Below are 13,574 nucleotides of genomic sequence, written 5' to 3'. Positions count from 1 at the left end.
GGTGCGGTTTGGTGTTAGGAAATATGTTGGCCGAGCTGCAGGAACATCCATTTGCATGCGGCGTTGGGTGCAGTGTGGTCTGCGGATTGGCTGAGCTGTCATGCTGCACTGATCGACATACAGTAAAGGCCCTGGATATTTATAATGAGCAGATATCCTGCCCACCCTACCTACATGCAAATACACTGCCACCACTACCTGTGGTCATAACTCATGCAAATCTAATGACTATATATATTAATCCTAGTCAAGGAAGTCATGAATCCAAGGATGTTGCTTTTCTGTGTGCATCCTGCAGACGAATTTGGTCTAGGATTATAGCCTTGATAAACAAGACCAAAAAAAAGGATTCTTCAACTGCAACCGAGGGTATTAGGTCAAACCGCGTATTGTACAACTAGCAGGCATTGGAAGTCCATCCAACCCATGGTAGGTTTATTTGAGGAAAAAATTGATGTTTCTTAAACTAAATGCTCTAACCTCGTAACCTCATGCCGACCTTACACCAAACATCTTTTCAAGTGATTCCACTGTCACATACAAATTACCAATATCAGAATCAAATCTGGCTAGGGATGTCTGACGCTCTCGTCGTCTCAATTGCCTGGTGTAAGGTGGTGATAAAACTCGGACCGAGCTGGCTCAATTCAGTCTTTTTTTCCCTGTCTTGACGTTCCGGCAAAATCCAACGTGTTTGGTATTGTCATAGATTTTAAGTCTTGGTAGGAAAATCTTATAGTCTGTGACTAAAACCTCAGTGACGTTATGGCAGATTGTCATTAGATGTGAGATGATGTCAGTCTTTTCAAACTCTTGTGTCTTTTATTGTATGGTAGGCATCAGCTACACATAACATACTTTGTTCTGCATGACCATATATGCCAATACCATAGCCTAGTAAACTGTGAAAAGAGTTTGAAAAGACTAAAGTCTGACTCCATCTCAGATCTAAAGACAATTTGTCATGGGTCACTGAGGTTTTAATTATAGACTACAGGACTGTGCAAAGACTTTTCAGTTTTAATCCGAGGTGTAGCAGGAAGAGGTGTGTTTATAGCCTTCGGTGGAAGACGTGTGGGCTTTCGGCCATCCTAATGTCAGTAGAGAGCTCATTCCACCATTTGGGAGCCAGGAGAGCAAACAGCCTGGATTTTGTTGGGTGATTAGTTCTCCCTCCCTGTGAAGGGGCCGCAAGCAGGTTGGCTGATGCAGAGCGGAGTAGGTGGGTTGGGGTAAGAGGTTTGACCATGTCCTGGATGTAAACTGGGGCTGATCCGTTCGTGGCCCTGTATGCAAGTACAAGTGTCTTTGAGCAGATGCAATTGGTAACCGGTGAAGAGACTGACTAAAAACAGCTCGGACCAAGTTTTATGACTACCTTACACCAAACGATTGAGACGATGGTAACACGCCCCAACTCTAGCAAGCCTTATGATATGTCATTTGGATATTGGAAACTTGCCTGCAACAGTGGAACTGCTTGAAAATTCGTTTGTTGTAAGATTGGCATAAATTGTAGATTTCATGTATATTCTTAACCCCTACAGAAGATTTGAACTGATTCAATTTGGATTTTGTTTCATTCATTTCAAAAGCTAAATGTGTGAATCTTTTCCCCAGACCCCGGTGACAGCAACAAACTGTGACTGATTCTGTGGAACCACAAATGAAGAATCCTCTGATTTGGAGTGTGTGTGTAATTACATTAACACTTCAGTACCCCACACAGACTGCCAAGTGCCACATTGAAGGATTTTAAGATTAAGTTATTCTCCTTAAGGTTTACATTGCAGTTGTGTTTGGGTAAAATCATTGTCATTATGTTGGGGGTGAACAAACTGACCCTCTGGGTATTGACAGGTCTGGTTGCTGTCACGACTATCTTCTTTAATGGCTACATCTTCTTGGTGAGTCTGTGGAACTACAGGCAGAACAAGAAGTGGACTCCGTGTGAGACCATCATCCTGGCTCTGTCGGTGGCTGACGTGGCTCACCAGCTGCTCTGTTACTTCTGGATGACCATGTACAAGCTGGACAGTCAGTGCCAAATCGCTGCAATGCCCTACGCCGTCATGATGCTGTTAATCCACAGCCTCAAGTTCACCATCATGTGGGACACCAGCTTTCTCACTTTTTACTACAGCACCAAGCTGGTACACACACCAAATCACTGCTACACACAGATCCAGGCCGCCATCCTCAGGCACGTCACCTTAGCTGTTTGTCTTATCCCTCTGTGCGGCCTGGGCACCTGCATGCCCATGCTTTTCGTGTTTACCTCTGGCAACTTCACCTTAGACAACAGAGACTGTGGAGTGTTAATGCCCAACACGTCCTCTATTCAGATCTACCAAGCCATGTTTCTGATCCTGGCTGATGTGCTACCTGGGGTGCTCATGGTGAAATGCTGCATCTCTATCTCTGTCCACCTTGCCATCCATCTCCGTCACATGAAAGCCAGCACCAATGCGGCGCACGGGCCCAAGCTGGGCACCCAGATGAGGGTGATCAAGATGGCTTTATCTCTAGTGGCCGTCTTCATCCTCTGCCTCACGGTCGACCTGTATGTCAACTACCAGATAATTGTGAACAGCGAGAATATCATCATGCTCATGTTCTTTGTCACGTCCATCTACACGACTGTCACCGCCACGGTGCTGATCTACGGGAAAAAGACATTCTGGAAAGCTCTGATACATGAATTGAATGTCTGCCTGGATATATATCCGTGTTTGGCTTGTCTGAAAGTGCCTGAACAAAAGGTAAAACCCAGTGCTGCGGCAAAAGTTCACACCTGAGAAGCCAATTACCTTCTCCTTGAAGGTCTTTGTGCTGAAATCAAGTGGTCATTGTCTGAACTTGTTAAAACATTTTGCCGTGACCTATTCTTTTATCTTTTTTGGCTTGCAATTTCAATAAGGACTAGTGTCCGGCTTTATCGTCCTTCATTAAAATGTCTTACTTGAGCAGGCAGAGTAGAGCTCGTAAACTGATGCACAGATCACAGCAGCAAGGTAACCAGCTGTTCCTATGAATATTAATATTTCAGTAGAAAAAATAATAGTCAGACCTGTAAGATAGATCCCCAAGGAGGTTGCTTGGACATAATGTGAATACATAGCCATCTAGAAATGTTAAAAAAATACACATCACAGATGTTTTAAGAGTTTTTCCTCAGTCAGATTGCAGGTAGTTGAACTGTGCATAGGGACAACAAGAACTGGAAGGCTGCCAGTCCAAATTCCTGCAACGGTTTGGGGAGCAAAAAGAAACTTCATGGGGGAAAGCACTTATAATCGGCACCTTTTTTTGTATACCTGTTCATTGGTCCTTAACAGAAGTGTGCTGTACTGGACAGCTCCCAGGGTTGAATGTGTGTGACTGCAACTGTGTGTGTGTGTGTGTGTGTGTGTGTGTGTGTGTGAGAGAAGCTGGGCGTTCCTGAAAAGTGCACTCATGCCTCATGCCCAGCAAGCTCACCCTGTGTAAATTTCTTTTTTAAATGCAGCAGACCTCTTTGCAATGCTCCATTAGTTTACACCCCCTGGCATCACCAAGTGAGGTTCAAAGCAGAGATACAATAGTACAGCTAATCCCACTCCACACAGAGGCTCAAGATCCATCCTGCAGCTAACTGGACAAAGTAAAAAAAAAGGCCATATCGTCCTTTGATGCGGGGGAGTTAAGTTGTACCAAGGCCTTGATTTGCATCCCCTCCCCTGAATTTCAATCTCTATTGGAGGGACTTGGGTTTGGTGTGGCAGGGGCGAAAACAATATGGATAATACAATAATATTATTCTGATGTTAGAAGTATTTAGATTTTTTACCTAAGTAGAAGTACCAATTCAACAATGTTAAAGAAAATGTCTATTGCAAGTAGAATTCCTGCATTCAAAATTTTAAAAAAGTACAAAGGTCTTTTTACAAAAGGACCAGTGTGTAGGACTTAGTGACATCTAGCGGTGAGGTTGTAGATTGCAGATTGAGGTTGCCTTCTCTAAATTCCCTTTTCCAAGCATTTAGCAGAATCTACGGTGCCCCTTGGGTAACGTAAAAAAAGTAAAAGGACCTCTCGAGAGCCAATGTTTGGTTTGTCCATTCTGGGCTACTGTTGAAACACGCAGTGCAACACGGCAAGCAACTTGGAAGAAGACCTGCTCCCCGTGTACATATGAAGGGCTCATTCTAAGCTAACAAAAACACAATCATTCTTAGTCTCAGGTGAATTATACACTAATGAAAACATAACTTTATGAATATCCACGTATTTCATTCAAACAGGTGGCCTGAGAACCAGACAAACAAAAAATCATATTTTATTTGCTCTGGCAGATACATCTGGTCCCCTTCCAGTTGGTTCAGACAGATTTTCAGCCAACTTGATCCTGGCCAATCATGCGCTTGCGACTTACAATGACTTACAAAGAAACATAACAGCTACAAGTCGATGCACTATACAGGTTTTACCCTATTCTACTTTGTTGACAGAAATGTATACCACCCACAAATAGTCTATTAACAAAACATCAGCGTGTGTTTGTTACAACCCCTTTTCTGACTGCTGTTGGCTTCTTTGGCTTTCCTGGCTGAGCTGGCAGTTTGGGAAGGCCCGTTGGTTAATTGGTGGACACCTAGGTAGGCTTCAACCAAGGTTATTTAAGCAAGTCATGTCTCATTGTTCTGTCTCTGCCTTCTCCTTGGCACCAAATCTCCTCTTTTGGGTCTGTTTCACCTCTTCTGTTGCATTCATTGTTTATCCACTCATCTTTTACTCACCCACACACACTACTGATACCATTGATTCCACAAAAATCATGATTCTTTTTGGAATGCACCCCAAGGTTGAGGTGTTATTTAGCGTCTCTGGTGCTTCCAAATGCATATAAACTTGGAAAAAAAACTATCCATGCTGTTTTGAGTGAGATACGGGTTTCTGAATGTCCTCTGCCTTCAGTCTCCATGTGAGTTGTTCAAAATCTGCCTGGCTTTCTACGTCACAAGCCGAGACAAGGTGGCTAACTGTAACATGCTTGGGCTAGCATGTTAGCTCGTTCTCAAAGGCAAAACACTGCGACCACACACACTAGTTCACCATAATCTACAAAAGAACTACTTACATGTCTCTGCTCTGCAGGTATTCCACAAGTGTGCCCTCGTTTAGAAACAGTCTCCCAGCTAATCCTGCCTAGAACTGACCAACGTTGGAGCAAGAGTTACTTAGCTACTGCGCATGTGCAACTCCCAACAAAGATAGTATAGAAATGAGATATCTCACTCTGTAGTTTAAACAGAAACCCAAACACTCATGGTGAAAAGAGGATCTGCAGCAATGTGTAGTACCATTTTGGTTTTTTTGTTTTTTTTAAATGAAACCACGTAAACATATTCTGGTACAACCTCAAAATACAATGAGGAACCTGAAAATGAGCATAATATGAGTGCTTTAAAGGTAAATTACGGTGCAAAATGAACGTAGGGGTTAACAACGTGTACGGTATACAAAGTCGAATATTTTAATCGAATGCGTCTCTAGCTTGAAACAAGCTAGCGCAAACCGCTGATATGACGCTAAATAATGCTAGTCTTTGGGGCACAGAGTAGAAATAAATCACTATTTTATACCACTAACCAGGCTAAAAATTGCAGCACACTTTCACGGTAGAACAATGAGGGTTCCTACATGTAAATCAAAGCACTTTGTAAGTGTACAGACAGATTATTAAAAAGATAGTTTATAAAGACATTACCATTATACAGCATACCCAGGCAGGCGCCATCTTGTGAAAACAGCCATTATCAGTCGAACCACGAACGCCGTAAAACCAGTCACAAGTAACATAGCTCAAGCAGGGCGTTTGTAGTTCTACTCTTCTTTAATACAAACATATCTATTTTAATAAACTGTTAGCTACACTTACAAAGTTCTCAATTTATTCGGTTTAGATGTAGGGACCCTCATTATGCTCACGTGGAAGTGTGGTGCTAACAGTCAACTCTGTACATATGTGTTATCAACCCCTAGGTTCATTTAGTGTGGGAATTGTCCTTTAACGAACAGCCATGTATATCAGCTCTTCCAGTCTCTCCACTGCTGGCTGTTCCAATTTAACGGGAGAGCAGAACAAGAGGGGTAAGGATCGTGACCGGCCTCTGACGAGTTGTTACCAACACCATCTTCAGCCAGAGCAGACATTATTTCTTCAGCTTCTGCTTGCGTTGTCACCCCGGCGGTAGGTGTGCTAGCAGCAGGTGATCGCTACACAGTTTAGTAAAACCCCCTAAAATTTCTCAAATCACTTTTTCTTAGGGGAGCCCATGTCTTATTAAGGGGAGTCGAGCTCCCCTAGCTTCCCTGTAGTTTGCACCCTGGACACTACAGCGAAATAGACCTAGCTTAGTAAAGAGGAGTGCCGTTGACCAGCCAGGGTTTATTACCAGTTTGGGCCTCAAACAGCAGTTGCTTAATTGAAACCATGTGGGAAGTTTAGAGAAGAGGAAATGTCTTTCTTGGAACTGCTAACTAAAAACTCGACAAGTGGTCCTAACTAGACACTCATCATCATCAAAATGTTTGTTACCTCTGGTTCAATCTTTAAAAATGTATTGTTAAGTTATATGTTTTTTAATGTAAAATAAAAATCTGAAAAGTCACAGTAGCGGATACATATTGTGACTTGTAGTGGAGCTTTTATACAGTCTATGCAGTAGAAGTGAATGGACTGTATTTATGTAGCGCTTTTCTAGTCTTAACGACTACTCAAAGCGCTTCCACATAGTACAGGAACCATTCACATTGGACACACATTCATACACTGTGGCCGAGGGTACAAGTAGTAAAAGGTGCCACCTGCTCATCAGATAAACACTCACACACATTCACGCTCCGATGCGCAGTGTCTTGCCCAAGGACACTTCGACATGGGACTGCCAACCTTCTGATTGGCAGACAACCGCTCTGAACACTGAGCCAAAACCGACCCTAAAGAAGTATGGCAAAAAACAACTGAAATTTCCTTTAAGTCTTTGTTTGAGTCTCAAGGTAATGGAAACTGTGTGTGTGTGTGTGTGAGTGTGTATGTGTGACCTCAGTCGCCGTATAACTTAGAGTTTGACACAAATGTGTCATTGGCATATTGTCAGTTGAGAGAAAGCTGGGAAGACATCTACGATGTACATGAAAGGAACGGGACCGTTGTGATCTATGTCTTCAGATTCCATTAAGCATGAAGCTGTACACATGTCTACTGTATGGAGATTTTTTCCTTGGAGATGTTCCTGTGCCTCCAGAAAAACCTGACAGTGTCAACGCTGCTCTCCTTGCATGGGTGAATCACTTCAAATGGTTTTTTGCTCCAGAGACTTGCAGGGAGAGCGTTATCCCATACATCATTATCTGACAGGAAGGAACAGGACATTAACAATCCAGATTAGCAAGACCAGCACCCATCAAACAACTCCCATAAACACCTCATAAACTCCATGCATTTTTAGCTCTTGCATTAGCATGAGCTAAAGAAGCCTCGTTTTCCAACACCTACGGGCATTGTATTTGAAATGCACAAATCAACAGTTGAATGCCAGTTCGTCAGATGTTTTGAGCTTGAATGGGTAATTTTTCACCCTATCATCAGCATCCAAATGAGTATCTGTGTGAGTGCCAAGTTAACAAGGAGGAGGGCACAGAGACTAATCTGTATTCACTGTGTTGACAGGATTGTGGTAAGGAGATGAAGATGCCTTTCTAAAAACAATCAGTTTGCTGGTCTTTCAATATTTCTTTATTTTTGTTCAGTCAACAGCTTGTTCATAAAAAAGATCATTATGTATCTCTTGAGGCATTGTTTGTATAAAATGTATTTGATGCTGGTTAGGAAATGCGTAGTGTACAAAAAGTGAATCCCTTGTAAAACAATTTAAGATCTGTCAATTAAACACTTAATTATGGATTCAATTTGATCATTTTCAAAACAGCATACATGCATAGATTTAGCACTCTGAGGGTACTAAAATAGAGTTGTTTCTTGTAAAATATTTAAATAGCGCACAGTAAAGCGGTAGGTTGTAATACACCTCAATTAATGCTGCATACAAATAAACCATCTATGTACACACTAGGTGTGCAAAATAATGTGAATATTAAAATTCAGTGAAAGAATTTACACTTCAATAATGAATTGATAAAAAAGGAAATCTAAGACCTGAAATATAAAACTAAAGTGAACTTCAAAAGGTATTTATGTGTGTACCATACAGTGTATAGGATTCTTCAGAGGGCTAGTTCCAAATGTTGTAAAGAGCACTTATTTACTTTCTTGGTGAGAGTTAGGTGAGAAGTTTGATGCCACTCTCAGATCTGTATGGTAAATGTGTAGTTGGAGCCAGCCTCCAGTTAGCTTAGCTTAGCTTAGCATAACAAGGTCTTGTGTGAAACCCCACATACAATTTTGATATAACATGTTAATTTGTAAGCTCCAGTGCTGGTAAGCAGATTTTTTTACTTTAATACAGAGCCAGGCTAGCAGTTGACTCCAGTTTCCAGTCTTTACACTAAGCTAAGCAAAGCAGCTACTGGCTCCAGCTACATATTTACCATACAGATGTACAGTGGGGCTCATGAGTTGGGGGTACTTAACATAAAATAATCTCTCAATGCAAATCAAACCAGATAACAAACTAGGCTAACTTAAATAGAACCATGCTAAACTCTAGGTATGGTGAAGGGCATGTGATGATTTGGGGGCGGAAGGCAGAAGGAACTTTATCAAGATTCATAGTATCCTGGATCCATTAAATAATTGGCCTTTAGTAGTGTGTATACTTACGCCCGTATTTTAAGGAAGAGCATTTATTTTATTATTTACAATACATGTGTCCTTAAAAGTTGAATTTTTCCGTTTTTCTTTTTTAAAAGTAAGGCATTAAGACAAATTTCCAACAGATGATTTATTAATTTCTCTCTTTAGTCAACTTTGACATGGATTCATAAACTCATGAGCTCCACTGTAAGTGTGGTATGGATCATTTCATCCAATTCTTGGCAAGACAGCACATTTCCCAAAATGTCAAACTATCCCTTTAAAGAAAAACGTACTTCCACTGAAATCAAACATCAACGTGATGCAGTTTGAAAGCATCAGTTAAAGTATTCAGTTCAACATAAACATCAAAACAAATGCATAATCCGCAACACATTCATTAATGCCATCCAGTGTCTCTGAAACATTGCGGTGGGGGGAAATGGGTTTGATCAAAACATTACTGACCACCATCGTCGGACACGAAATCTCTACATTTCAAACAAAGTTACATTCTGTACATTGTATTCCTTGCTCTTGATCAAGTTTGACTTGTGTCCAATGCAGCGTTTTCTTGTTCAAATACGAAATAAACATTTATGGGGAAAAGAAGTCATCCAGTGTCACTCCAGCATATAAAAGCTAAATTCTGCAGCATTGGTCATTCCTTTACCCTGCGACTCATGAAGTGTGTACAACTAATTAACTTTTCTTTTTTTTAAGCATCAAATCACTGTTTGATTACCTCTTAAAACACACACTCAATCTAAGGCTGTCGTGACCTTATGTTACGTACCCAAAATCATATATTTTTGTGCAGTAGTACCCTCTTACAAAAATAAACCCACATAAATTCTTTCTTGCGGCTTAAAAACAAAACATCAGCTAAAATTTGAGAACAAAGGATTGCTTGGAATTATTAGTGACGATTTTTTTCCCCGTTGAAAATCTTGCATACATCCCACGTAGAAGGTCCTGCATGTGTACCTCACTGTGTTGTTTCTGCAATGAGTCTGCGCTACAATCACAGCCAGATTACAGAATTTGTGTCACTTTAAAGCCTGTGTGGAGGTGTAGTCTTAGTGCGGGGGGGTCTGCTCATATGTCGGGAACATTGACTTTCGCGTTTTCGGAGGTGGCGGAGGAGGCTTGCTCTCAATTTTCATTGGCAGCGGAGGAGTGAACTGTGGAGAAGGAGAGACGAGAGTTCATGTTAGGACTTCAAATGAAAAATAAAAAAAACAGAATATTTTAACGTTTACAACGTCATTAAATATGCATCATTGAGAGCGTGATATTTTCTCCAAGCAGATGTACCTCTGAAGAGAAGCCGGGGTTGTCAATCTCGTGCGGGTGTTTCTTCGGAGGCATGGGTGGGGGGGTCCCTGGGGTGTCAATGATATTGACATCATTGTCACTGACAAGCGAGGAATAACCTACCACAGGAGGGAAGAAAGAAAAGCGTTTCAGCATATATGTGTGCGTGTGTGTGTGCGTGTGTGTTACCGGATTAGGGCTATAGACCAAAATGTGCTTACACAAGGTTAGCAGGCATGGTATTCTTCATTTTTTGTATACAAGGCATATTTTTTTAACAGAAAATAAAATTATGACATGCAGTGCAATGTTTGTCAGAACAGTAGCTACATACTGGAGCTGCGTGGCGTGCAAGGTGTGTGTGGAGAGGCAGGTAGCGGGCTGAGAGGGTTTGATAAGCTGAGGTGGGATGAAACGCCCTGGAACAGGGAGAGGGTAAGCCGTCGATCTCCTAATTGTAAACTCTTAGGTCTCTGCTGCTTCTCTGGAGGAGTCTGAAATTAACACCGGAAAACAAAGATATAGCAGGAAATCAAGCATAATGGAGCTACTCCAAATTCCCAACTAAGTAGCAGAAACTCAATATTAGGATTGTGTTTTTTTTTTATGTATATATATATATATAGCGCCTTACCTCGTCTGCGTCGGACTTTCTCTCCATCAGAACCTGGGACTTGCTTACGCTCCATTCCTTCCTGTTCTTTCGAGCAATCCTGTTGTCCTCCTCAGAGCGGGACAAAACTGAGGTCCTGCGATTGCTGGGACGGGACAACAAGGAAATGCTTGTGAATGATCAGGGACAGAAGAAAGAGATGCAGAAAGATGTCCAATCAAAGAGATTTTTATATTTGAGACGGGGGAAAAACTGTTTGCAGAAAGCAGTCACTGTAGTGATGGCAACACAATGTCAGACAAAACCAGAAAAGGGGGAAAGGTAGACAAAGGAAGCAAGGAGAGGATGCGAGGGGACTGACTGTTGGGAGGAAATGCAGGAGGGTCCGTCTGAGGATGCTGAGCCGCTGGAGAGGCCTGAGGAGGAGTTGGAGAGGGTTGAGACAGTAGACATGCGACGCAGGGTGGAGGACAGGATGTAGGGCATCACTACCGAGCCCACGCGACTCTTCTTCCTCTCGGTGAGAGAGCAGGGCTGGGACACACAAATGAGATTAAGCATCATCGGGGAATCTTGGCAGGGGAGGAGCAAAATGACAGGCAAAACTCGGGTCGCAATGGACTGACTAAAGGAAGATTTATGGTCCTGCGCTAATAACGTGCACACTGCTTTGAATGAGAAGAGTTTGATAAGAAGGCAGGAGGGCCAATAGCTTAAGCTGGCACCCTCTTACATTAAATTGAGTTTGTGGCTGGCAACGCACCAAGGTTATGACGCCATAATGCTTCTCCACTTTCTCCCGAAGGTCCTGGAAGCAAGTAACCAGACGATTGTGTAAGGGCTTCAGCTGCTCCGTCGTCTTCTCCCCGTGGATGCGAATCCCATCTGCCAACAGAGGGATCTGGAGGGGGAGACGGGCACTTAAGTATCACAGAATGTGTTCTGCTTTGAAGCCAGTTTCAATGACAATGACGGTGGAAGGATTTACCTGCAGGGCGATGAGCTGTTTAAGGACCTCAATGCGCTCGTGGTCCTCGGGGTGATTTCGGATGTAGGTGTCTGTAAAGAATGCCTACAGGGGATGGAAATTGGGCAGCTTTTTTAACAAACTCTTAAAAATATAGCTGCAAGCAACAATCAACAATCAACAGGTTTCCACAGAATGACAAAGAGGTCACAGCACTTCCCTTATGAATTTAACTTTGTAGTTAAGAAAAGGCTTGAGGCTAGCCAGAACTCACGTTAAAGATAAATGAAATTTACAAATGCATAATCACGCACGTTATTGCATGTTAACAGTATGATGTATCTATTGTGAAAAGGGAGAGAGAGAGCGAATGACATGCAGCAAAGGGCTGCAGGTCAGAGCTGAACCCGCGGCCGCTGTGCTTAGGAGTAAACCCCCCCACTACCAACCGAGCTAACCCAGCCACAACAGTTTTTTTTCCTGCGTTCTCCAATTCAACAGATGAGAGTGCCATAATTTTTTTACAGCACCCTTGGATTGAAATAACCTACCTGTAAATATTCAATCCAATTTATTTCTCCACTCCTTCAAAAATGCCATGTCCTCTTATTACAAAATTAAGTGACCCTGCCCAAAACACCTTTATATCACTGTATCTACCACTGACCATATTACTCATTTTCAATTTAATTCCTACTCTGACTCAACCGCCTGATTGTGATGCCTTTTTTCCTGCGATATGTATTGTTCTGTTCTTTTACTCTCTTTGTTTTTGTTTGCTTGTTTGGTGCTGTTGTTTTCTTAACTGTCTTGTCTAATTTTGATTGTACTGTATATTTTGTCCCCCCCTCGAAAACGAGATGTTCCAACTCAAGTGCTTATTCCTAATAAAAGAACTTTCAACCTGACCCCGATTCAGCAAACAGCTGAACTCTAGACACACAGTGCAGTACAGAAGGATTCAGACAGTGGTACATATTTGGGGGCTCTTTAATCTTAGCGTCTTCCTTGTCTGTATTTATCTGTGTATGTGTGCACTCAACTAAAAAACTGGCTTGCAAAACAAAAGAAGTCAAACCTTCTCATAGTTGGAGAAGCCGCCCATGACAGCAGGGTCAACGATGCCGCTGAGCATCATGGACAGCGGGTTGATGGACAGCGAGCGATCGCAGGCTTGCTGCTGCACCAGGTTACTTAGCTTTTCATTGGCCATCTCCATGGTCTCCACGGCGTTCGCCAAAGGACTGATCTCCTCCTGCACATCGAGAATAATATGAATTTGACGTTTTTTTGTAAATGTGAAAGACACAGAAGAAATGACATGGCATCAAGTTGGCTTCTTACCACTGAGACAGATTTGACTTCAAACCATTTCAGAATCCCCGGGAAGCGATAGGCTGTAATGAACGTTGTTCTCTCGATCCACATGGTCTGTGGGGCAGAATAAATATCAATAAATATTAAAAAGGTGAGATTTAAATGTTTATTAATCTTCAGAGTAAGGTATGCACAGACACAGGGTTGTTTGTATTTTTTTCCCAGTATTTATGGATGTGTGCTTACACATATGAGCTAGTACTTTGAAATAAAATTAAAAAAATACTCACAGCAAATTCATTGTCTGGGTCCTTTTCACCTTTCCTGAAGGGCCTGGAATACTGGAACTTGTCCACTTCATTGGTTCTGTAATAGCTGCAAAAGAACAGGGACAGCAGTGAGTTAGCAGAGAACTATAAATCCCAAGGTGTTCACTAGAAGATAAATCAGCCTTTAAGTGTTCCGTTACGCACTTTAATATCTGCTCTGGAACCCCCTTGTCTTTAAACTGGTGTGGCACGGTGAGAACAGGCTTGACAGTAAAGCACTGGATGTCTATGAAG

General features: G+C 42.1%; 2 protein-coding genes across 5 annotated transcripts in view; one reads left to right on the top strand and one right to left on the bottom strand.

The window, feature by feature from the left end:
- The window catches only part of dock5 (dedicator of cytokinesis 5), a 48,216-nt gene that overhangs the window by 5,582 nt on the left and 29,060 nt on the right, over positions 1-13,574 (bottom strand). For 2 of the 4 annotated variants that reach the window (XM_034871321.1, XM_034871324.1), the window contains 11 exons: positions 13,485-13,566; positions 13,302-13,386; positions 13,039-13,125; positions 12,773-12,949; positions 11,716-11,799; positions 11,491-11,628; positions 11,089-11,261; positions 10,749-10,893; positions 10,449-10,608; positions 10,115-10,233; positions 9,801-9,981 (listed from right to left, as the gene is read on the bottom strand). In XM_034871321.1, coding sequence (XP_034727212.1) covers positions 9,877-9,981; positions 10,115-10,233; positions 10,449-10,608; positions 10,749-10,893; positions 11,089-11,261; positions 11,491-11,628; positions 11,716-11,799; positions 12,773-12,949; positions 13,039-13,125; positions 13,302-13,386; positions 13,485-13,566 — 1,355 coding nt within the window. In that variant the 3' untranslated portion in view covers positions 9,801-9,876. Of the gene's footprint in view, positions 1-9,800; positions 9,982-10,114; positions 10,234-10,448; positions 10,609-10,748; positions 10,894-10,980; positions 11,262-11,490; positions 11,629-11,715; positions 11,800-12,772; positions 12,950-13,038; positions 13,126-13,301; positions 13,387-13,484; positions 13,567-13,574 lie in introns of those variants that run through there. The other 2 variants (XM_034871323.1, XM_034871325.1) reach the window with 2 other exon arrangements.
- Positions 1,821-2,798, top strand: LOC117945030. Its single transcript, XM_034872267.1, has one exon. The coding sequence runs from the start codon at positions 1,821-1,823 to the stop codon at positions 2,796-2,798; it is 978 nt and encodes a 325-aa protein (XP_034728158.1).

This window comes from Etheostoma cragini, chromosome 5, assembly GCF_013103735.1.
Source record: "Etheostoma cragini isolate CJK2018 chromosome 5, CSU_Ecrag_1.0, whole genome shotgun sequence".
Lineage (NCBI taxonomy): Eukaryota > Metazoa > Chordata > Actinopteri > Perciformes > Percidae > Etheostoma > Etheostoma cragini.
The sequence above is the reverse complement of the archived record's forward strand: the minus strand, read 5'-3'. Positions and strand labels throughout refer to the sequence as shown.

Excerpts from the sequence above, each read along its gene's own strand:
- LOC117945030 (XM_034872267.1), top strand. The coding sequence starts at position 1,821 with ATGTTGGGGGTGAACAAACTGACCCTCTGGGTATTGACAGGTCTGGTT.